At 34.1% G+C, this 26,770-nt stretch overlaps 1 protein-coding gene across 1 annotated transcript; it reads left to right on the top strand.

Moving 5' to 3' along the window:
• Window positions 1–3,953: 3,953 nt before the first annotated feature.
• LOC117322154 (neurofilament heavy polypeptide-like) lies at window positions 3,954–25,758 on the top strand. Its single transcript, XM_033876955.1, has 14 exons — window positions 3,954–4,051; window positions 6,500–6,598; window positions 6,903–6,953; window positions 7,359–7,386; window positions 7,732–8,433; window positions 8,685–8,732; window positions 9,543–9,659; window positions 9,896–9,940; window positions 11,507–11,551; window positions 12,941–13,076; window positions 20,668–20,813; window positions 21,539–21,692; window positions 21,880–22,043; window positions 23,612–25,758. Exons 1-14 carry the CDS (start codon window positions 4,022–4,024, stop codon window positions 23,815–23,817), a joined length of 1,971 nt encoding a protein of 656 aa, XP_033732846.1. The 5' UTR covers window positions 3,954–4,021; the 3' UTR covers window positions 23,818–25,758.
• The last annotated feature ends 1,012 nt before the right edge of the window (window positions 25,759–26,770 follow it).

Genomic DNA, 26,770 nt, shown 5'->3' on the forward strand with positions numbered 1-26,770 from the left:
ACTGAAGCACGCTTTGGAAAATCATCATATTTTGCTTCGATATTTGAATTATCAACATCTTGGCATACATATGTATTTACTGAATCTTGAATTGTAGATCAATTGTATCGTTGGATTTTAATTTTATTAAATTTAGCGTCTTATTGATTTAATTTGTGCTTGTTTTCAGATTTAATGTAAATATTTAGAAAAAAAAGTACTTTAATGTGATTGTTTAATTTACATTCTTTTATATTATTTCAGCAAATTCAACCTTGTATCATTTTTCATTTATGATGCAAATATTATATATATCTGATTATCAACATTTAAATTAGCATTCAAATTGGCATAATTACGGAATCTTAAATTCATACTTTTTACTGGAAAGCAATATTAACCCTAACTATTATATAACACAATATAGATCAGTTAGGCCTACTGCAAAACTATTGTAATATTTTTGTAAAGTTGTATCTGTTCCAGGTTTGATCAGTACAAAAGTTTTCTTCAACTCGCTATAATGCCTTTTTCCAGATTTGATAAGATTACCATATACATGTAATTACATTATAGATCAGCTCTTGTAGAGCAATATTCATGTGTGTATCTGTTTCAGGTTTAGTTAGTAGAAATATTTTTTGTTCATCATACACGGAATAGCGAACGAACAAGTCAACGTTAATTTCATCGTTAACAGATATTGTCATTATTAATAGTAGCATCTATAATTAGAGCTTTGAATTTAGAAAACAATTTTATTTATTTTCTATTTATATATCTTAATATGATATTGTCATTATCAATAGTAAAATATATAGTTAGGCATAGTGCTTTGAATTTTTTTTTTTATATATATATTTTATATAGATATATTGAGATAATATTGTCATTTCATTTTTACGAGTAAAATAATCTAGATGAGAGTGCTTTGAATTTAGACAACTTTATCTGATTCATATACCTGAGCTGACCCTATTTTGTTTTTACCTGAGTATTTCATATTGAAACAGACTATAACTAAACTTCAAAGAACTTCCTACAATAACATCTTCCTTTGTCTTTACCAGAGTTGGTGTTCGGGGAATGAGCCCTTGTAATACACCTTCCTTTACTGAAATAGATGAAATTTCTGTACATGTACCCGTATGCAGGTATCTAATACTTTGAAGATCTAACATATTGGATCTGATTCCAGGTACATGTATATACCTTTTATACACTTAAAATTTTGAAATGTAGAACTGTTATGATCACTTAATTACCAGTACATTCAAAGAATCTCTTTCTTTACATGTTAAATCAATCTTTGATTTCTTAATGCGTTCAGGTTTTTGACTTTAAGCACTGTATGTATACACATAGAATGTACAACATATATTATGGGCTGAATTAGGTTTTAATAAGCATGATATCACATCAAAAATGAAATTATGAATAAGCTGCTTAATTAAATCTGAAATTAAACTACAATATAAATTAAATGTATCAAATTGAAAATGTTCAAGTAACGATAATTGTTTTCACATGTTTAATTATATACTTTCTTGTGATGGAACCAAAATTACTGGAATTAAATATGTGAAATATATAACTGATTAATCAATACAAAATATAAAGTACCAAAAGATAAATGAAACTTGGCTTGAACAATCTAACTTAGTTAAGGATTTATAATGTAAATCTGTCTTAACTTAGTTACAGTGTATAATTAACAAGAATAGAAAGGTTGAAATACAACATCAAGCTAAACTTCAAAAACCTTTTTAATAACACTTTGAATATAACTACTAGATAGTCTTATATATACAGTACAGGTAAAAATCACAGATAGCCTTGGGTACTACCCATTACCTGTATGGGGGATTTGCTGTTCATCACCTCTTAGGGTGTAGTGCACTACTAGTTTAGCTATAGTTTAAATGTAGTGCACTACTAGTTTAGCTGTAGTTTAAATGTAGTGCACTACTAGTTTAGCTGTAGTTTAAATGTAGTGCACTAGTAGGTTAGCTTACACTCAACTGTACGTAGGGTGACCCCTCATTAGCATAGTGTTTTCATTTCGGCTACCATTTATAGGCGCCTTTTCGAGTAGCGTCCTTCCAATTTTTACTTTCACTTTACTTTGGAATCGTGAGGGGTCATGACGGAAACTCATTGTATACCAATTGTCTTTAAAAACCCACCCTACCCTCCCTATAAAACATGTATATTGTTATGATTTTAGTTATGTTATAGGGGTTTAAACAGAGAAGGCGTCGCATGTAAAGTACCTAGTAAAGGGGTATTTGTTGCGATTCGTGATTGTGTTTAAACTTTGTACAGTATTTTTTTCAGTTGATACAATTGGCAATAATGTATTTAACTTATTGAATCATATAATTGGGTTTAGGTGTAAATAACTATATAAAACTACTGTTTGATCAAGTAATTGAGGCTCATGCGGAAGTTGATAAAATATTATGTGTCTATAATAGACTGAAGGGCTGCTTGTGAGTGCGGAAAGTGAGTGAAATTATAATATTATAATTATATAGATACGTATAAAAAGAATGCAAATGACAACTTCGGAAAGCAGAATATGGAATTTCATCAACTAAACTATCATAGAAGGTCTGGAAAACAAAAACAACCAGCCGTTCTGGAAATGCATAAAATCAAAGCGAATATGAACCCATACCTCGGACTATTTATCTCGGACGATTTGAAAGGGAACACTCACATTTTGAGCATTATAAAAAGAGCTAGCCTCGACGCTTGGCTTCCTAAAAAGAAACGCGATTTCAAACACTGTCTATACTTGTGCAAGAAAACAGCATGTATATATCCCTGGTACGTTCCCTCCTTGAGTACGGCGCCATGATTTGGGACCCACACACCAAAAAGAAATTGGCAAACTGGAAAGAGGCCAGCGACTTGTATATATGAACAAGGAGGAAGGATGCGTCACACGAATGCTAGAGGACCCGAAACTCCCACTTGAACTCTTCGGACTAAGCATGTGCAACAAAGAGAAATCTTCATGTACAAAAAAGTTGACAGAATGCTATCATACATACCCCCAGACGAATACTTAACAAGGCAACACCCAAAGAGAAGTTTCAAAACTAAGTATTTCGAAAACTACATTACTTCGAACATAATCGAAAACAAGAAATATCTTTAAAAAAGATAAACGGCATGCTGGTGGTTATAATGTAAAACTGCTGGTGAAATAAAGTAACGATCTAATGCGTTTCAGCAAGGATAACAAAATTATATATATCAGTTTGAATCAGGAATATAATTTTGTTAATGCGTCATTTCAAAAGATTCATCCACTTATTCAGTTTGCATTAAATCTTAACTTTGTTTCGTTTTTAACTGCATATATGCATTTTGCATTTACCGCTACATTGACCAATCACATACTTCATCTTGACCAGTAACGCCACCTGTCGCGTCATATCCGGGGTAAAAAGAAATTATACGGCTATGCCGAACAAGAATTAATTTTTTCTACGCACAGTGATAGAGTGGAACCATCTACATGATGAAATAGTGTGCCCCATCATTGAAGGCTTTCAAGAACGCATTCACATACTAATAGTCCCTCCCTCTCTCTACTGTTGTATTAAAACCGGAATCGGGTACTACAACGTATTAAGATATAGATAGATTAAAAAGGTTTCTCAAATTTGTTTAGCCCTTTCACATGGGTTGGTGATATTAATCAGGGACGTACATGGATGCTTGGGGATGGGAGACACGACTGGTATTCAGTCCGTGTTAGAACAATTTCCAGGCTTTAGTATGTACCCGTCTTCCTTCTTTCTAACGAAATCTCCATATTTGAGTAATTTTCGTATTATAGACTAGTGAGCCATCATTTCATCACAATGTATAGAAATATCAATATTTGAAAAGTATGTCATGAAAATATTCGGATGTGACGATTACTTTGAAAATATTAGTTTAAGTTTTAATATTCGAAACAATTGTCCTAGCTTTATATATGCACCCACGTGTATATTGAAATTTACAAACACGTGGAACGAGCAAAATGCCACCGAAAGGGAAGAATAGAGCTAAGGTAACTTATGGGCTATCTGGCGTGTCTTTTGGTGACATGCACTGTGATTGTTAAATTTAGTTGATAACAATTAAAATGTTGGTTTCATCAGTAGATTAGCTATTTGAGACTATATTCACTGTGTAACTCTCGGTACGTGTGCAGATTAGTGTACCAGCTCGGTGATAAGTTAGAAACTGATGATGGAAGCTTTTTAAAAAAATAACCACATTGAACGAAATATACATTTCAAAATATGTCGTCTGGTTTGTTTGCTTTAGGACTGTACGGAAATAATAAACTTTAACTATAACTTCATCCAGAAACATTTATTAGGTGTTACTATCACAGGTACTTGGGGTAAGAAATTATATTTGTATATATATACTATTTTGCCTCGTATTACAATATAAAATAGACTCACGAGGCTATATAGTATATATATACAAATATAATTTCTTACCCCAAGTACCTGTGGTTACTATATTTCTGCTTTATCATTGTATATATATTCACATATAATTGACTGACTATGCTTACATTTGTCTGCATCCATTATAATTATAATAAACATGGAAATATTGTTTGTGAGAATGCCAAAAGCCGCTACTATTTACCAATTACAGGTAGCCTCAAGTTAATTTTTTACAATTATAGCTGTAAAAGTTGAAGGAGTAGTAGTGTGCAGCCAGCCGGGATCGAACCTGCGACCCTTAGCTTACTGGTTAACCGCTCTACCGACTGAGCTAAAGGGAAATCCCCCCCCCCCCCCCCCCCCCCTAGCCGGAAGCTAGAAGGCGACCATACAACTATGTACAGTATTTACAATTAAAACCCGGCCTGCTACACTACTCCCTCCTTCAAATGTGTTCGCCACCGAACACACCATCCCAAGTTCTTTCTCCAAGGAAGCCTCTTGCTTTCACTAGGAGTGGTCTGCGGCACCAATGTAAAAGTTCAAGGAGTAGTAGTGTGCAGCCAGCCGGGATCGAACTCCGACCCTCGGCTTACTGGTCTGCCACTCTACCAACTGAGCTAAAGAGAAATTCCCCCTAGCCCGAAGCTAGAAGGCGACCATACATCCAGGGTTTTCAATGAAAAATATTTGTAAAAGGCTACAAATGAATAGTAACAGGTATACATGTATCTGAGGATTACGATAATATGTTTTTAGACATTTTTAAAAAAGTGAATTAAGTCATTTGAACCGGCCAAAACACCATTCTAACCGGTCAATTTGGCCGGCGACCGGTTCTAAATGAAAACGCTGTACATCTATGTACAGTATTTACAATTAAAACCTGGCCTGCTACATATATCGCTAATAATTTTTGTAATGTTGGTTTTTCATAATCCTCTGTTAGTAATACATGTTTTGACATGTTACAGGTATGATAACCATATTCTATGGTTGATCTACATATGAGTGAAATGATCAGGTTGGGAACCCCCTCTAAAAGTCTTTACAGTCTCGGGTTTTGCTGACATCCTTTGAAGTTATCCAAATTTCCGATTTTTTTTTTACATACCGTATTTGACCTAATAAGGGCGTAGGGCGCAGGTAATTGACAGTGGGGGCGCCCTTATTAAGATTAGTTATTCTGAAGTTTTTTGAAACAGACTATACCTTATAGCAGAATACCCCAGGCTGTGGAAACGGTAAAATATTCAGTCACAAAAATATTCCAGATGAAGATATCTGTTCATTATCATATATTAAGCTTAAACATCACTTGAATATTCCTGTAAACTTGTAAACCATGCCAGCTGATCTTTAGACCAGAGAACGTGTGTTCCACCATTTATGTTCAAATGGAACTCTTTTGTGTTCTATTTATAGACACAGGTGATTTCCCAGATCATATCGGACATCGTTTTCTTCGACCTAATAATTGATTTACAATGTCTTTTACTAGCTTTCTGTTCTGAACAAAAGTTATTTATCAACAATGAAAGAATGAAATCTTTTACTTTGTCTTCAAATAAAGATGGTAAGTTATTATTTGTATGTGTGTTTAGTTTCGGGTGCTCTTTGCACTGACATGTCATCTGAAGGAATAGACAAAATGTGGCGAAAACTTGTGTTCCAGTTAATTAATTTGCTGAAGAAAATTGAACACATAAAGTAGCAAAACATTTCACATGAATTATTACTTTTGAACACCATTTTGACACTCTTGTCAAAGATTCATTTCCTTGAAAAAAGGTAGGGGCGCCCTTATTAGGTCAAATACGGTATATATATGTAACGGGGTGTACTCACTGCACTAGGTCACACATGTGTTGTCTTGTACCCGTGTAACCACGGATATCCGCACCTCTTTTGCTAATTATTGTAAAAGTTGAAGGAGTAGTAATGTGCAGCCAGCCGGGATCGAACCTGGATGGCCTTGTATTATTGGCTACCATTAACACTTAACTGGTACATTTTGTATATACTTTTGAACGGTTGTACAACTATCATTTTAGACTCCTGTGGCACCCAAAAATACCGCACGACTACAACCACCAAGATCTGCTCCTACAACACGAAGGGCACATGCATTAATTCAGGCAGATGATGATGAGGTAATTTTTCCTAAAAGTTGAAGTGGTAATCTCCCATCTTCCTTATTGAATAGTTGTTTATAAATGATTGTCAACAATATTGAGAATGTGTTAAAGGTTGATAGCAACTGATTAGGGATGTCCGATATCATATTTATGAAGTAGAACAGTTTGTATTTGGGTTGTATGATTGGTTATTCGAACAAAGTTAAGAGTTTTAATTAATTTGTGTCATTAGTGACAGAATATGAGATACCCCTATATAGTGTGTTGTAAAAGAAAAAGGAAATTTCCAAAGATATATTATTATGATTTTGCATTGCAGGCAGATGCACCTCTTGCTAAAAAACTCTTCTTTGGTAGACAGACAGGACAGGTATATTCATTTGTGTTTATTTATAGATATTCAAACATCAAATGTAATTGCTATTGGTGATGTCACTGTATGATTTAGACAAGGACAGTAGCATGCACAATTTGAGCTGGACAGTGTCAGATTGATCAGTAATACATGATTACATTAATTAATGTTTGGCCATTAGCTCCTTTCTCATTTTCATAACACTATTGTTTTGTGTAATATTTCTGAAATTAATTATAATGTTTGAAATAAAGTTTTGCTCTTAGTTCATTTTGATATGAAATGATTGCTTTGACCAGAGCTTTTTTTATTTCAACCACATTTGAAGACAAAATTCCTCCTACAGTAATCAACCATTTGCAATGAAAGCATTCTTTATACATTGAAGTTTGATTTTTGACAGTTTCATTTTTTTTTTAGGATGCTGAAAATGCAGGAACAGTGAAAAGTGAGTATCATATTAACTTATTATGAGGTATATGATGATTCACAGATACATCGTATTTATAGCTGTAGTATCAATGGATCAGTTATTGATCATTGGTACATAATGTATTAGATACCTTAGAAAGAATTAGATGTACTGATCATCTCCCTTTACTAATTTACAGTTTGTAAAACAAGAAACCTGTTAAGTTGAAATATTGATTAGGGATAAGTGCTTCTGTAGTTTGTATTGAATACAATTTTATGTTCATTTGTGTGCTAAATATCGAAAGAGTAACCTAATCAAAAATCGATGGACACGAAAAAATGAAGGTTTGTTCTGAAAATTATCTTTGCTAACTTATAGGTAGAAAAAACACACCAGCAAGAAAAGAACAGACTCCAAATGCTAAGGCAAAAACACCCAAGACACAAACACCAAATTTGAAGACAAAAACTCCTGCTGAAGTGGAAACCCCAAACCGAACAACAAAGTCTGCTGCAAAGGGATCTACTCCAAACCCAAAAGTAAAAACACCTGCAAAAGTGGAAACCCCAGTCATGAAGGCAAAAACACCAGCAAAAGTGCAAACTCCAAACCCATCAGCAAAAACGACTAAAGTGCAAACTCCAACCCCAAGAGCAAAAACTCCTAAAGTTCAAACTCCAACCCCAGCACCGAAAACTCCAGCTAAAGTACAAACTCCAAACCCAAGAGCAAAAACTCCTAAAGTTCAACCTCCAACCCCAGCAGCGAAAACTCCAGCTAAAGTACAAACTCCAAACCCAAGAGCAAAAACTCCTAAAGTTCAAACTCCAAACCAAACTGCGAAAACTCCAGCTAAAGTACAAACTCCAAACCCAAGAGCAAAAACTCCTAAAGTGCAAACTCCAAATATAAAAACTCCTAAAGTGCAAACTCCATCACTGAAAGGCAAATCGCGTGATATGGTGCAAACTCCAAAGACAAAAACACCAGTGGTAAAAGTTAAAAAACTGTCTCCGAAACAGGAACTGAATGTGGTAGAATCTGATGATAGTGATGCTGATAGTGACACGGAAAATACAAGTAAGTTATTACAGCCATATTTACACACATACTCCAATATGTTACTTTGTAAAAAGAAAAAAATATTTTCTTGTATAGAGTTATCAGGTCAAAAGATGTGAATATGTCTTATGAAAAGACATTATACTATTTCTATATCAATATCAAACACAGCAATTAATATAGGGAATTTTAGAATATACCAATTAAATATGCTTACATGATAATATTGATTTATACATTTTTGATTTTCCAACTTATTTCTCTTTAAGACACCACAAGACTAGATGATGGTGAAGAAGGGGACGATGATGACATAGGTATGTATTGATACCCGACTGTCTGTGTTAGATATAAATTTAGTATTTTCAACTGTTGCCAGAAAAATTACTAGAAAATCATAAGCTGGTCAACAGCCAAAATTGTTGGTTAGCATTCAAATGAATATAGTAAAGTGTCTTTCTGATTGCAAATGCCGCTAAACAGTATGCCTGCTACAAGAGAGTTTGTGGACATACCAGACGAGGTTTCCTTTCCATTATTTAAATGTCCTATATCTGATTATTTTGGGTTATTCGGGTAACACAACAGTTGTTTCATACCTTTAATATCACTACATCTGATTCAGTCAATAGTCAAAACAATTATTTCCCCTCAGTGTTGGTACTAACCGGATGAACTGTTTCCCCAGTCAACTATAGACTTACCAAAGATGTGTGTTCATGCAGAAACTAAAGTATATTGTACTGTTAACTCTGTCCTTTGTCATCCAAAATGTTTTCTTTAAAAAAAAAAATTGTTTTCAAAAACATAGCATCTCTAACAATGGTCATCAGCTCAATAACATCTCTAACAGTAATCGTCAGCTAAATAGCATCTCTATCAATGATCATCAACTCAACAACATCTCTAACAATGATCTTCAACTCAAAAACATAAAAATGATCAACTCAAAAACATCTTTAACAATGATCTCAAGTCAATAGCATCTCTTACAGTGATCTTCAACTAAGAATACTAATTATAAAATGAATAGCTATTAAAGAGTTCAATTTGGACGAATATGCGTCCTGATAATTTGATAGCTGACTTTACAATTTCATTTCAATTTGTTTATTACTCATAATTAGACATGGAGAGTGATGACTTTGATGATGGCGAGGATGAGGATGAAGATGATGAAGATGACGAGGAGGATGAAGAGGAGGAGGAAGAGGATGATGAAGAGGAAGACAAAGAAAATACAGGTAAACGGAAACAAATGATTCATTGATTATGGGAAATTCAAGGACTACTTCAGGAACTTTAAAATCTTTTGGATATATTGTTCATTGCTTTTAAGGAATCTTTCTGCACTAAATCTGCTGTATTTAGTTCCATCAATGCTAATTTAGTGTGATAGATATTGCTGGAAATTAAACACTTATAAATACATGACTATGAAGCTGTTTTTAAACTTCAAAACATTTGTTTTGTTTTTCAGTTGGAACAAATATATCTGTAAAGAAACAGGATATAGACTGGAAAGGTATGATATTAAATTGTGATGTCACAAAAGAGAAAGCATTGTTGATATCTTAACTAAATTGTTGATTTCAAGTCAGTCAGATTAAATATTGTCTTCACAGATATTTGCTGAACATCTGAAGATTAATATCTTTCCGTTACCTTCTTTCTGGAGTCTGGCTATAAAAGTTGAAGGCTCTTTTGGTTTTTTCATGAGTCTAAGTCTCCTATATGAAATGCTAATCTTGCGTATAAAGATTCATTTCATATTACAGATGTATAATATTAATACAATTAACATTTTGTAATTTATATGTTCTATTATTTGGTAAACTTTACTTTCAGTGTACTCATCGATAGAACAATAATTTGTATGCCAACATTACCTTTACCAAATTTTCATTTAGCATATTGCTGCTGTTGAGCGCTATCTGGGGATGGTGAAAGTATTTACTACCATAACATAATTTATTGTATTGAATGTACTGACTCTATTTATTGTATTGAATGATCGGAAAGCTGCATCCTCTCATGTTACGGTGGCAGTGATTGGCTGTACTTGATCAGATGGAGTTTGGTGTTCAATTATGTTTAAATGTAATTTCAGTTAATAATCACATCTATATAGGGACCTGCTAGGCATTGCTTTCAAAAAAGTTTGTCATGCATGCGTACTTGAGTTATTCAAGCTGATTTATTTTGTATTCATACATACAGATATTGTAATTTGTACAAATACCACAAATCCAAATTCTCCCCTTGTGGAAAAAAATTGTACACCACAAGACACACTTGTTCAACAAGGCAGTTTCATTGAGATTCTGAAGCTCCGCCTTCTTTATAACAGAGCTGTCAAAAAAAAAGAAAAAACAATTGTATGGGATGATATACATTTGGTATTGATCGCAGCTGTGTTACACTTTTATCGTCTACAGATAGGGTTCACTGGTAGTAAATCTAAATTCAGGCTCCAGATAGGGCTCACTGGCAGTAAATCTAAATTCAGGCTCCAGATAGGGCTCACTGGTAGTAAATCTAAATTCAGGCTCCAGATAGGGCTCACTGGCAGTAAATCTAAATTCAGGCTCCAGATAGGGCTCACTGGCAGTAAATCTAAATTCAGGCTCCAGATAGGGCTCACTGGCAGTAAATCTAAATTCAGACTCCAGATAGGGCTCACTGGCAGTAAATCTAAATTCAGGCTCCAGATAGGGCTCACTGGCAGTAAATCTAAATTCAGGCTCCAGATAGGGCTCACTGGCAGTAAATCTAAATTCAGGCGCCAGATAGGGCTCACTGGCAGTAAATCTAAATTCAGGCTTAAATGCCAAAAACATTGCATTAGATTATTGCAATTAACTAAATCCAAATGAGTGTTAAATGCAAAATCGATACAAAAGATGCAGATTTAACAACTTCAAATTATACTCTACTTGTTAGAAAGTGTTGAACTTCGATGGCATTTAGATGATGTGTTGTTTGAAATTTTAGTGAACCTGATCTCCATGGATATGACATGAGCAGATAACTCCGTCTCTGAGAATTGGCAGGCCTGCTTGTAAAATACTTTTTAAACTTATTTTTTCAGTGGGAACAAATACCTCTCTGAAGAAACAGGACATTGACTGGAAAGGTACAGTATCATTGTGTTGAGTGAAATACATATATACACCTGTACTATCTTGATTATTTCCATGTTATATAAGTGGTAACACAACTAATAGTACGACTCAACTGGCTCATGGCTCTTTTTGATTCAAAATCTTTTCCATGATGTGTATATATACATGTATATTCATTGATGTAGTCATTAAACTTTGTTTGAATATATTTTCATCAGTATGCAGGGTTGCCACCTCTCACGTCCTCTGTGGGAAACGCACGATATTCAAAGCTTTCTCCCATGAAGACCTCTCTCACATGGTACGAGACAATATCGGAACCTCATGGCTTGTTCATGTACTCACAGCAGGTGTGAAGGCAATTAGTCTAACATAATTAGTCGTAGTCAGGCCTGGCTCGGAGGACTTGGATCAGCCATGCGTCAAGTATCGGACCCTCTGGTCGTTTAAGCAATCAAATGGTTAATTGATAATGTTTATGATAATAATTAAAGGCCATAACTTCAACAACAAACACTTATAATGATTGCCAATGATTTACTCACATGAAAATGATATGAATGTGAAAACATCTTACTGTCCAGTAACAAGACATTTGTACAGACTTGCCATCTTTGATTGGGTAATAGTAGTCCGAAGCCACTATAGAAATTCCAGATTTTTTTATATCATGTTTAAAGAGAGGGAGTTGATTAAAAACCAATAAAAAAAAGAGAGAAAAATACAAAAATATATAAAGAAATGAAATGGATGTATTCATTAACAAATCTTCAGTTAGACCAAAACCAAAAATTAAAAAAAAGAATAAAAAATAAAATAAAATTTCCTGTAATAATATTAAATAAATGCATGTTTATGTAACTGCTTTGGGTCAGTATTTGAATAAGCATATCTCGATTTGCTTGAGTTTACACTAATATTTTAAGATAATGATTAGCTGATCATTTAAAATGAAATACAAAATCACCTTTTTTTTAATATCACCTACCATATGACATCGAGATGTGTATTTAAAGATATTTAATTCTTTATCTCGTATGACTGATATAACAATTTTGTGTACTATGTGATGAAAATAACTGCACAAACACAATTTTATGTTGTTAAAATGTTGTCACGCTAAATCTCCCACCTTGGCATCTTTTGAAGGTGGCAACCCTGGCTGAGTATGTTGTGCTACAATGTATATTGATTTATATTACAGTTTAATTTGTGGTTATAGAACCAGCTTCATTTTATATATTCCATGAGTGACAGTTTTCAGTTAATATTGAATTTAAGTTGATTAAGATAATTGTCTTATTGATAAAACTTTTCAGGGAACCTGTTTTGCATAACAAGAATATTGTCATGTACATGATGTGTAATGATTTATTTTCTACCACATGGTTGCTTTTCAGATGTTCTTGACAGAAGGTCATTGTTTGTGAAAAATTTCCCTACTAAAACAAAGGTGGAAGATTTAAAAGTATTAACAAAAGATGTTTTAGAAGTTTTAACCAAACCCTATCTTGGCAGCCGAAATGGAAATTTAAGGTAAGTTACTGTCCAGTTGCACTGTTGCTCCAGTTATATTGAAATACTTGTGCATTTACAATGGACATTGAGTATGATGTGGTTTCTATTGATAGTTCCTTAACAGTTCCTTCAGGTGTTATGTCACTCTCTCTTTGTCTCGGTCTCTCTCTCTCTGTCTTTCTCTCTCTGGAATATCTCATGGCTGAATTCAGGGAAATAACCTGACCAATCGCCAAGCTGGTTCCTTTCTTTTGAAGATGACATAGGAGCTACAACCAAGTTCAAAGCCAGCCAATTTAATGATATGTTAACCTCGAGATTGTCTGATGTACATGAAAGGATCTAGTCTTTTTGTTTCATCCACAAAGTGGCAGTGACTGTGCCTTCAATTTTGCCATGGTAAATTACAGGGAGGCAGGGAGCATTACCCATAGAATATCTAGGATGTAACAGCTTGGCACTATTTTGAGCCCACAATGACCATTACCATGCTGTTATGGGTCAAGCATTAGTGCTACATCAATACAGACTCTGATTTTGTGGACATTTTTATCTCCTGGTGTTTACAAATGAAAGTCATGTGACAGGTACAATCATTTTAAATTATGTCATTTTTATTGTTCAATAGGAAATGCTAAAATGGCTGTTGTTTACAAATAAATGTCAGATGACAAATATTTCATACAATACAGAAAATGTATAATTGTACACATTATTGATATTGGTGTGTTCCTATCATATTATAACAACGTCACTTTCTGTTTATTCGGATAAAATAAATCAATCATGCACTCATAGAATATACGGATACAGCATTGCCATTATGGTCTCCAGGCAACCCAACAGATAATGGTCATACAGTAACATACAAATGTAGATAGACAAACTCATTGGTGAATCATGAAGAATATCAGATCCTTGTAAAAGTGATTTAGTTAAAATGGCACCATCACTCATGCACACCACACAACATGTATTCCGATAGACTGGATGCAACCACCTCTAATGTTTAACTTTTATACTAAATGATATGGAAAGTGATGGATTAACCACTTTATGAAGGTTGGTTATTTAATAGTACAGTTAAGATGATACTCCTTTATGCTTCATCCTTCAATCAACAAAGCACATTTAATCAAATTTTATGTTTGAATGGTAGCTAGAGTGAGTTTTCTTTCATGATCATAGTTTATTCAACTGTTTGTCAGTCATTACCATAAGAGCGATTCACCCCTGAGAAACATACTCCAGAAAACCATCAGCACGTGTTTTCTGTTTTACACGGAGGGTAACAAAGTTCACAAACCCAAATAAAGCCTTCGATCATGTCATCACAGGATGACGATAAAATGCTTTGTGTTGATGTTCATTATGTAGATTTCATTTCTGAGATAGTGGCTTCAGTCAAATGAACTAACTACAAATTAATGTTAATGCACTATTTTGAGCCCACAATGACCACTACCATGTTGTTATGGGTCAAGCATTAGTGCTACATCAATACAGACTCTGATTTTGTGGACATTTTTATCTCCTGGTGTTTACAAATGAAAGTCATGTGACAGGTACAATCATAAGATTCATGTACGATGCATGATGTAAGAGATAGTCTTGAACATTCTGAATGGAACTTGCAAAATCCTTTATAAGTAATACTATGATATAATAAGGCCTTCAACTATGTAACACTAAACTCGTATGAACCCTGTAAACTATAAGGTTATTATTGTGTTGATTTCTTTCCCTCGCTAATTTTATTTGTTCTGGATTTACAGCTTAAATCTTTAGCCACATTATCATGAGATGGTGATCTAGCTTCATCCCTTGGCTGTGATACCTAATAAACAGTTCATTTTCAGTAATTTGTCTGAAGAAGTACTGTATAATTGTGAGACTGATAGAAAGGCTGTAGCCACTCATTGTTGACATGACTTTATCAGAAAAAAGAACAAAAAATTGGAAGATGTTAAGTTGTTGGGATGAAGATCTCCTTTATAAAGTTTAGAAATGAATATGGCCATATCTATTGTTTTATCTGTGATTAAAATAAAGCATAGATTACATTTATTGTATTTATGATATACATATATACACATATATATATATATATAATGCACTATTTTGAGCCCACAATGACCACCACCATGTTGTTATGGGTCAAGCATTAGTGCTACATCAATACAGACTCTGATTTTGTGGACATTTTTATCTCCTGGTGTTTACAAATGAAAGTCATGTGACAGGTACAATCATTATAAATGATGTCATTTTTATTGTTAAATAGGACATGCTAAAATGGCTATTTTTACAAATGAATGTCAGATGACAAATATTTCATACAATACAGAGAATGTATAATTGTACACATTATTAATATTAGTGTGTTACTATCATATTAAAACAACAACACTTTTTGTGTCAACTGAAAAAGGCAACATATATGTATCACCATGGCTGTGACGGCATCGTCATCCACATAATTGTTTCCATGCGATAACTTGAGTTCCCTTGGGCCAATCAAACTCAAACTTTGTATAGTGCTTCCTTATCAAAACTGGTTGCTTGGGATTGCTTTTCAGGTTTGAAGGTCAAAGGTCATTGTTACTATAAATAGAAAATAAGTTTGCTTGCGATAACTTGAGACCCCTTGGGCCAATCAAACCCAAACTTGATGCATTGCTTTCTTACAGGAAGTGCTTGCTTGTTTAAAATTCATCTCCTAGCTTGCTCCGCAGGCAACACATCCACTTCCGTGGAATTCTTGTCTGTTATTCGGATTAAATGAATAACTCAATCATGCATTCATAAGATATCCAGATACATTATTGCCATTATGGTTTTCAGACAACCCAACAGATAATGGTCATACAGTAACATAGATAGGCAAACTCATTGGTGAATCTGTGATTTTATTTACAATGGCACCATCACTCATGCACACCACACAACAAGTATTCCGATAGACTGGATGCAACCACCTCTAATGTTTAACTTTTATACTAAATGATATGGAAAGTGATGGATTAACCACTTTATGAAGGTTGGTTATTTAATAGTACAGTTAAGATGATACTCCTTTATGCTTCATCCTTCAATCTACAAAGCACATTTAATCAAATTTATGTTTGAATGGTAGCTAGAGTGAGTTTTCTTTCATGATCATAGTTTATTCAACTATTTGTGAGTCATTACCATAAGAGCGATTCACCCCTGAAAAACATACTCCAGAAAACCATCAGCATGTGTTTTCTGTTTTACACGGAGGGTAACAAAGTTCACAAACCCAAATAAAGCCTTCGATCATGTCATCACAGGATGACGATAAAATGCTTTGTGTTGATGTTCATTATATATGTAGATTTCATTTTATTTCTGAGATAGTGGCTTCAGTCAAATGAACTAACTACAAATTAATGTTAATGCACTATTTTGAGCCCACAATGACCACCACCATGTTGTTATGGGTCAAGCATTAGTGCTACATCAATACAGACTCTGATTTTGTGGACATTTTTATCTCCTGGTGTTTACAAATGAAAGTCATGTGACAGGTTCAATCATAAGATTCATGTACGATGCATGATGTAATATAAGACTCTATCATATGTGGTCATGTAGGATAGGGATATTCCACCCGAGGGGTCACAAAATGTGGTAAAACCCGAGGCTCCGCCGAGGGTTTTACCACATTTTGTGACCCAGAGGGTGAAATATCCCTATCCTACATGAACCACATATGATTGAGTATTTTTCTCTCATTCCCCAACCTAAAATATGCAAAAATAGGCACTATCTGTCGATAGCTTTCTCAGATAGACGCCATTTTTTCTCAATCCAAACTTTTTTTCTACTGCATATAATAAAAAAAGAACAGCGCCAATCGATTTACCATACCCCATATATGCAAACAACGTTTGCTGTTCTAAAAACGAAGGAAACCATTCATTTCCACAGTCTAACGTTGTTTCAGCAGCCCTGTCATTGCAAGCGAAGCCAAATCACTTGATGTCGGCCAAGCTAGTGTGTCCTTTCGCGTGAAAATATAGTTTCATGTTTTATTAATAAAAAACAATAAAAGAACGTGATTTTTTACATAATTTATATCATAAATAAAAAAAATTATTAGATCTGGCCTAGCACATGGAGCAGACGATGTGTTTACAAATCTATAGATAGATCTACTTTCGGTTCGGCGACCTACTTTTGTATCATTGCGCGCGTATGGCTATCCTACACCGGAAGCGAGGTAATACACACACAGCAAGCATGTGTTTTTACCTGGACAGACCAGTATGATACCGGTAGGGATGAGAGAAAAGATAGTCTTGAACATTCTGAATGGAACTTGCAAAATTCTTTATCAGTAATACTATAATATAATAAGGCCTTTAACTATGTAAGACTAAACTTGTATGAACCCTGTAAACTATAAGGTTATTATATTGTTGATTTCTTTCCCTCGCTAATTTTATTTGTTCTGGATTGACAGCTTAAATCTTTAGCCACATTATCATGAGATGGTGATCTAGCTTCATCCCTTGGCTGTGATACCTAATAAACAGTTCATTTTCAGTAATTTGTCTGAAGAAGTACTGTATAATTGTGAGACTGATAGAAAGGCTGTAGCCATTCATTGTTGACATGACTTTATCAGAGAAAAGAACAAAAAATTGGAAGATGTTAAGTTGTTGGGATGAAGATCTCCTTTATAAAGTTTAGAAATGAATATGGCCATATCTATTGTTTTATCTGTGATTAAAATAAAGCATAGATTACATTTATTGTATTTATGATATACATATATATATATATATAATGCACTATTTTGAGCCCACAATGACCACCACCATGTTGTTATGGGTCAAGCATTAGTGCTACATCAATACAGACTCTGATTTTGTGGACATTTTTATCTCCTGGTGTTTACAAATGAAAGTCATGTGACAGGTACAATCATAAGATTCATGTACGATGCATGATGTAAGAGATAGTCTTGAACATTCTGAATGGAACTTGCAAAATCCTTTATAAGTAATACTATAATATAATAAGGCCTTTAACTATGTAAGACTAAACTTGTATGAACCCTGTAAACTATAAGGTTATTATATTGTTGATTTCTTTCCCTCGCTAATTTTATTTGTTCTGGATTTACAGCTTAAATCTTTAGCCACATTATCATGAGATGGTGATCTAGCTTCATCCCTTGGCTGTGATACCTAATAAACAGTTCATTTTCAGTAATTTGTCTGAAGAAGTACTGTATAATTGTGAGACTGATAGAAAGGCTGTAGCCACTCTTTGTTGACATGACTTTACCAGAGAAAAGAACAAAAAATTGGAAGATGTTAAGTTGTTGGGATGAAGATCTCCTTTATAAAGTTTAGAAATGAATATGGCCATATCTATTGTTTTATCTGTGATTAAAATAAAGCATAGATTACATTTATTGTATTTATGATATACATATATATATATATATAATGCACTATTTTGAGCCCACAATGACCACCACCATGTTGTTATGGGTCAAGCATTAGTGCTACATCAATACAGACTCTGATTTTGTGGACATTTTTATCTCCTGGTGTTTACAAATGAAAGTCATGTGACAGGTACAATCATTATAAATGATGTCATTTTTATTGTTCAATAGGACATGCTAAAGTGGCCATTATTACAAATGAAAGTCATGTGACATGGCACATTTATAACATGTTATTAAAGGAAGCAGTGATTTGTTGCACATTTTAATTGGTTTTGCTTAAATTAGAAAGCTTACTCTGTTGGTTTTTTTTAAAACTCTAATTAATTCATTAAAGACCAGTTATTGCCATTAGTGGACTTAGTGGACTGAACGTTAACACAGAAGTCATTGACTCTGACACAGGTCATATATTCTTTCCTTCTATTGAGCTGCCCAGTATGCCCAAACATATCTCTAGACTTCGTTTCAGTCACAGATCAATTGTAATAAAGACATATGAGGAATAATGTGGTCAGCCGTCATTTAGATTGCCATGATCATTTTTATGTCGAGTGCAAAAAGCGGGCCTCATTTAGGTATCACTATGTCGGTGTCTACAACGTCCGCACAGAGGTTTCCATGCGATAACCAAAGTTCCCTTGAGCTGGTCAAACTCAAACTTCATGTGGATCTTCCTTATCACATGTGCTTGCTTGGGACTGCTTTTCAGGTCTGAAGGTCAAAAGTCATGATTCACTATTACTACAAATACTGGTAGAAAATCTATTTCCATGCAATTACTCTTGTAATCACCTAACACTCCACACAGGTGACACATCCACTTCCAGTGGAATTCTTGGTTATTTATTTGATTATTGTTGGATGAAACCCTTAGTGCTGTAACTGTTGAAAATTCTCCGAGTGTTATGTTCACTATCTGTCTCTGCACCTCTAGAATATGTCATGACAAAATTCAGGTTAATAACCTGACCTATTGCCAAGCTGATTCATTCATTTTGAAGATCACAGAGGAGCATATATGAAAGGATCAAACTAGTCTTATGGCTTTATCAACGATGTGGCAGTGATTTCGCCTTCAATTTTGCCATGGTAAATTACAGGGATACAGAGAGAATAACCCATAGAATATCTAGGATGTAACAGCCTGGCACTATTTTGAGCCCACAATGACCACCACCATGTTGTTATGGGTCAAGCATTAGTGCTACATCAATACAGACTCTGATTTTGTGGACATTTTTATCTCCTGGTGTTTACAAATGAAAGTCATGTGACAGGTACAATCATTTTAAATGATGTCATTTTTATTGTTCATTAGGAAATGCTAAAATGGCTGTTATTCATATCATTGATATAAAAAAAAACACTGAGCAACTACAAATTCACAGGGGTCATTGTAGGTCTTTATATAAAGATATTCAGACACATCTGAACAAACCACCAGGAATCCTCTGTGATAATGATATGGTAGGTGTTGCATTTATGATCAGTAACCTCTCTTTATGTCGAGGCTGGCAACATAGCTTGATGATGGTTAGTTTGTATTTCATGCTTCAGTCATACACACCTAATCAGACTGATGGAATGCCAATGTTTTTGGATGTGAATTGGAGAATGACTGATACTTTTCTTAGAATTGATATTTTCCTCAAAATGGGTTAATGAGCGAGGGTATATTTATTATGAACATAATTCATTTGTCATTGTAATAATTGTATAGCTTATTAGTGCACAAAAAAAATGAAAATAAGTCTTGTCTTCATATTATGCCAACAATATGACTACCTGGTTTGTACGATACAAACTGTGATGGTGTGGGCATATATAATCAGTAATTGTATTGTGTATTAAATCTATGATTCATCACTCGGGCATATTGGGAAACAAAAACAAACAAAATCCTTTACTAAACTATATATTAGTTATGACAAGCTTTGTTCTTGTTTTTGTGAATGCTAATACATTGTATATTTATAAGGTTATCTTCATAGATATCTGTTTCATATTTTGATTGCAGATAGACAATTTAAATTTCTGTAATTACAGATGGACAATTTCCTATTTTTGCATGTACGATTTTCATATTTTTACATATTTTTTTTTCTTCTTTTTATATTACAGATGGGCCATTTTGCGGTTCAAGAATGAAGAAACTGCAATAAAAAACCACAAATTACTTAATGGAATGATAATGGAGAATAAAAAATTGCATGTTGACTTTGTTGGCTCGAAAAGCGAGACTGCCACTAGACCTTACAAACAAAATGGTAGGTAGTTATGATGTCGAGGTCGGCTGGCATTAATGTACCCCTGGTAACCATTTTGATAAACACCCACATTCTCTAATGGCGACTGACCCCTTACCTTGTTGGCTGGAAATAGTCACTTTTACTCATTGACAAACCACCGATAATAGCCTCAATGACACTAACCTGGATCTAACGGTTCAGGCTGTGTAACAGTTTGCAGTTGTTTCATGCCTCATCAGTCAACAGTAAAAACTGTTTTCACGAGGTGTTGGTACTGACCAGGTGAACTGTTTCCCAGAGGCCAGAGGCTAAAGGCCTTATGAGCTTATGCCATTTCCTTTAAATCGCTACTAGTCATAAAGTTATGAATGGATGTTCTAAAAACAATTCTTGAGGTCTTTCAGACTCTTAGAGAGTCTGGACTTCGTTATTTCTTTAAAGCAGTTGGGATCCCCACACCATAACCATATATAGCATTGTTTGAGATTGACAAATAAAACAAATTGAACATGAACATTATTTTGACATTTAGTATAATCCAACCAGGTGAGAGATACAGGCCCCATGGGCCTCTTGTTTAATTAATGCTGGATACTATCCCACAAAGTCAATTATTTCTGGTGATAAATTATTGATATTTATGATGTAATGTTGAAATATATCTTGGGTTTAACATTATTAGGTGTCCGACTGGAATATGGAATGGATGTTTATTTATACAGTATAATGTCATTATATTACAGTTCCTGTGGATCCTTTGTTATTGTTTGTGTCTGGATTGCCAACCACATGGAAAGAACTGGATCTCCATAGGTTATTTCCAAAAGCCAAATCAGTTAACTTTCCTGCCACCAAAAAGCAAAAGAATGGAAACAAAAAAATAACAAGTGCACATGGGTAAGTACATGCAATGTTGTTTTAACTTGTGCAAACACTAAAGATACATGTAATTAATGCTTGTAAACATTGGACATGATTTGAAAACATCAGTATGTGTAATTAATGCTTATCCACTTTTATCATTTTCTACCTGTGTATCATAAATACTATCACTTCTGGCAATTCTTATTATGTTGTGTTTTAGGTATGGATTTGTTCATTTTGCAAATGAAGCTTCTGCCAAACTGGCACATGACAAAATGCAAGGGAAAATAGTAGAGGGCAGAACACTTGTAGTTATGTATGCCCACAAGAGACAGCCCAACACAGCCAGTAAAAGGAAACCGCAGGTGGATAGCAGCCTGGATGGTGAGAACAATGATATATGTACTAACATAGGATTGTATTGATCATTATATTCAAATCAGAGTAATGGCCCTTTGCTCAGTGTGGGACACGCGCGAGAACTATGTTCTCCAGGTATGTCATTAACAGTGTTTTTTCAAGGGCAGAGACTTGCATGATGAATTAATGTTACCGTACGTGTACATCCCCAATTTTAAATAGAGGTATGGCCCTTTGTTCATTTTGTGTTGCCCGAGAAGATTTTGATTCAGATTCTCGTGTCATCTGAACAAAAGTGTTTATGTTCAAACTTTAGCTTCATTCGGTGCTTTCTTACAGGAAGTACTTCTTCAAGCTCTTGCTTTATCAGCTGTGTTGTAAAAAAGGTCAAAGTTCATGGTCACTTACTAATCTAAGCCTGTATTTATAGTGAAGAATATATTTGTCTCTGTCACTTATGTCGATTTGTCTTGCTAAAGATATGGCACATCCATTTCACATGTGGATGACTACAAATTGTTTGCAACTCTTAACATTGTGACACATAGAGGAAAATGTTTTCATGTCTAATAGTTTATTATTGTTTATATTTGTAAATGCCAACATAAAAAAACGACAGTGCAATGTTAGTTTGAAATTATGTAAATGTGAAATGATTGTAATACATCATGTCAACATGAATTTTCCATGATATGTATATTGTTCACTAGTATACAAATATATCATGGGTGTCTGTGCAATAGTCCAGAATATTTGACACGATGTACTGGTAATTACTAGTACCGAGGGTCAAATATTCTGGACTATTGCACAGACACCTATGATATACTGCCTTTCCTTTAGGCTTAGAAGTCGCTATGACTGTCGTCTGGCAGTGTTGACATCTGAGTGACTTAGACACTTGAAAGGGTAAGACTAAATTCCGAAACGTCGCAGGTGTTCAATAGTTCGCACTTGACCAAATTCTGAAGCGTCACAGGTGTTCAATAGTCCGCACGTTACCGTGCAATAGACATTTTAGCCGTGCAATAGTTCATAATATATGTTATGCGTATAGTTAAGGAAAAGCAAAAGCACTATGTTATAAAATTATATATAAGAAAACTTTACTTTATTGGTGTTTAACTGATAAACTGAGATTATATATAATTAGTGGGTGTTGGGAGAGCTGACATATACATGGTATCCCTAGTAATGGAAATCAATTGAAATTTCCTGATCCATCAGTTTTGTCCATCCAATCAGTGATTGATTAAAATTAATTTATTATTAATTATCTTTCTTTTGTATTTAAACTTTTCTTACACTCCTTGGTAGTGCTTACTCTGCCATTCCAGTCATCTAGATGCTAGTATTTTATATGATATGAGCACCAACCACAATCAAATGATTGATTGTGACAAGTTTTTCTCAATCAGCTAATATTCTTTCATTTATTAAGATTTTGAGCATTTCTGAGGAAACTCAATTACGAATTTCTTTCTTGATTTATTGGTCAAACATCTCAAACAAGTGAATTCCATTGTGTGGAAGACTAGTTAGTATCTAATTGAACATTCAATAATGTTATGCATGGTTCTTCTTTGCTACAGCTCCAACTGCAAAAAAGGTTAAGTTGTCAACAAAACAGGATGACGATGATGATGACGATGATGATGATGAGGATGATGATGATGATGATGATGATGACGACGACAGCAATGATGACGATGATGATGATGATGATGATGATGATGACGAAGACGATGATGATGACGACGACGATGATGATGATGATGACGATGAGGATGATGAATAAATATCTTTATAGCAATATTCATAAAACTATGAAATCCTGTGATATTTATCTATTAAAGTCATTTTTATGCTAGATAATACTTCATAGGTCTAAGATAGTTGTTAAATGTCTGTAAAGTAATTTCTCTCTCTCTCTTTTTTTTTTTTTTTTGTCATTGACTTTGCATGAGCATGTTTCTCTGACTTTTGATTGAATGTTTAAACTCTTCCATTAAAACATAAGATATGATGTGTTCACACTGTTCAATATCAAGTTTGTTGAAGCATTTAAGTTTTATCAAGATAAAGATTTATGCTTGGTAATATTAACATGTATTAAAGCATTGATGTCAATTTTTTCAGCTTCATTGGGGTATGAAAAAATATTTGTTTGCAAATTGTATGAATCCATGCAGCGAATTCTTACAAAAGTTTGCGAACAAATTTTTTTCATACCCCTATAAAATTAAAAAATAATTGACCTCAGTGCTTATAATTAATTTTTCAAAATTGATTTTCAAAATTAAAACTTGTTTTATGTACAATTTAACTAATCTTTAAAGGGATTCTTTTTCACAAATCAATATGCAACGTCAATGGCCGTTTTTGTGACGTCACATTTTTCGCGTTTTTTAGAGGTGTGAAAAAAAAATTTCAATCAATCAGAAAGCTGCATTCTGCGTACAAACAAAGGGAAATTAATAATTTAATGATATTTCTCTGATCTGAGTGAAGATTGATTTCTAGTTAGCATTAGGTGTTTAAATCTGTTAAATATATGAAGTAAACAAAGTTTCAAAACCTGCTTGATACATAGCTAAATTGAATTACTACTGCATTTCATTCATTATCACTACTGCATTTCATTAATTTTTGTCTGCGGTTGTAACATTCCACTGAAGCTGGTGCTGGTGCCACATCCATTTCTCCTGATTGCTTGTCTTTGACATCCAGAGTAGCTATTGCTATACTGTTCACGTAGACGTCGTGTGTAGACAGCTAGGTTAGATATTTAATAAAGTTGTGCTGTGTCAATACCAATGAGGATACAGCTTAGGTATTTGACATGCGTCTTCCTTGTGACAGAATATTTCCATTGGTACTACGTTTGCGGACCTGCCACCTTGACCGTGACCTTTGACCTACTTTAAATAAAACTTATGCCTTGGCCACAGCATGTTAACAATATAAGATGGGGCTTTCATATTTGACGTGGTTTCCTTGTGACAAGGCCTTTTCATTGGTACACATGTACTACATTAATGGACCTTGTCCATGACATTTGACCTACTTTTAAAAATAATTCCCACATTGACATAAATCAGATTGTTGTTTGATATTTGAAATAGTAAAATGTAACTTGGTGTGGTTTAAACAGAATTTTATTTGTTCAAAAGAATTCTAGATCAGTACAAAATGTAACTTTACACTGATGTGTCGGTGTATAAATCAATTAATCTAGCACAAGTCATAGAAACAGTAAATTAAATACCTTTTATGAAACACAAGCAACTTCAAATATGTATACATATATATTATTTAAACATTTTAGTTGCTATTAATGTATTATCAACCTAGCTTATCAGTACTGAGTGAAACAAGGGGAAGTAACTGATGGATCAGAATGCTATTCCTTTTAATAATTGCCTCGTTAAAACTCAATAATTTTTAATTGGAAAAAAAAACTTTATCGGAATGCTGCTAATATTAGTATGAATTTTTTCTTAGCTTTTTTGCTAAGCCCTTTCAGTAGTTTGTATTTCTTATCTTTTAAAGTACATGTTGTATGTTTATCAGAAGTGGCTGATACTGAAATTGATCTTTTTATTATTTTGCATAGCATGAATGTAACTGTTAGTGGTATACTTGAATTGTGATGATATTTTTTATTCAATATTCATGTTTTATAAAATGTTGTACATTGTACATTCAAATGTAAAAGCAATAAAGAAAAGAAACCTTACATTTTGTGGCTTTGAAAAGTGAAACACAAAGTAAAATCACCTGAAACCAACCTGTACAAATTATAACTTGTCGGAAAAAAAAAATATAAAACAGAGGAATCGGGGTTATCAGCAAATGCACAGAAAAATATAAATCCAAATTTCATATAAAAAAAAAACAAAGAAAGAAAAAGAAAAATGTAGCGGTCATATCCGCTCCACTGAAGAATTGGAAACTACCCTTACATCTATGAAATTGGCTGTTTACATAAAATACAATATTTAGGTTGTATTAAGATGGATCAATTTTCGGAATGGGAAATATTGAACTTAGGAATTTCGAAACTAAGCAGAACTATTTTAAAGCCCGAAATGAATATGAACAGTACACGGATATCTCCCTGTCACGTATATTCTTTTTCATCTAAATTATGTTAACCGGGCTTGATAATAAAGTAGTGGTGCCGTAATTAATGCTGTTTCCGATTTACCATGTGCATGGTCCTACAGTGTGAATGAGGTGGATTGAGGATAAAACTGGCATGGCCCTTGATGTTCTATGCCATCACCACTTTAACTGTGAAGCAAATGGAGCGCATAATCCACTGACACCGCCGGAAGTGGTTGGTAGTTTTTCACAAGCTTCACTGCAGTAGACCTATACACCAGGACAGCAAAACTCAAATGTAAAGAGCAGTTGACGAGGCTGAGAGCAGGTTGCGACACGGACATCGTCGGACAACTGCAGTAGGAAGACAAGGCTAGGGAACATATAAAAGCTTCTAGAAAAAAAGCTGGTCCAGAAGGAAAAAACGTAGCAAGGAAGAAAACGGCAGACCAAAGCAGTCCAGAGAGCTTGAACAAGGTGGGATACAGAACCGCGTGCACTGTCCTCGTCGGAAATGTGGAAGTACCCTCAATTTAACTGGATTTTCTCCTTAATTGTGTTCATGACGTACTACCAACACCAGCAAATCTCCATAGTTGGGACCTTGCAGAAACACCAGTTTGTCCTATGTCGACAGAGAGGAA

The sequence above is a fragment of the Pecten maximus genome, chromosome 1 (genome assembly GCF_902652985.1).
Source record: "Pecten maximus chromosome 1, xPecMax1.1, whole genome shotgun sequence".
Taxonomy (NCBI): Eukaryota; Metazoa; Mollusca; class Bivalvia; order Pectinida; family Pectinidae; genus Pecten; species Pecten maximus.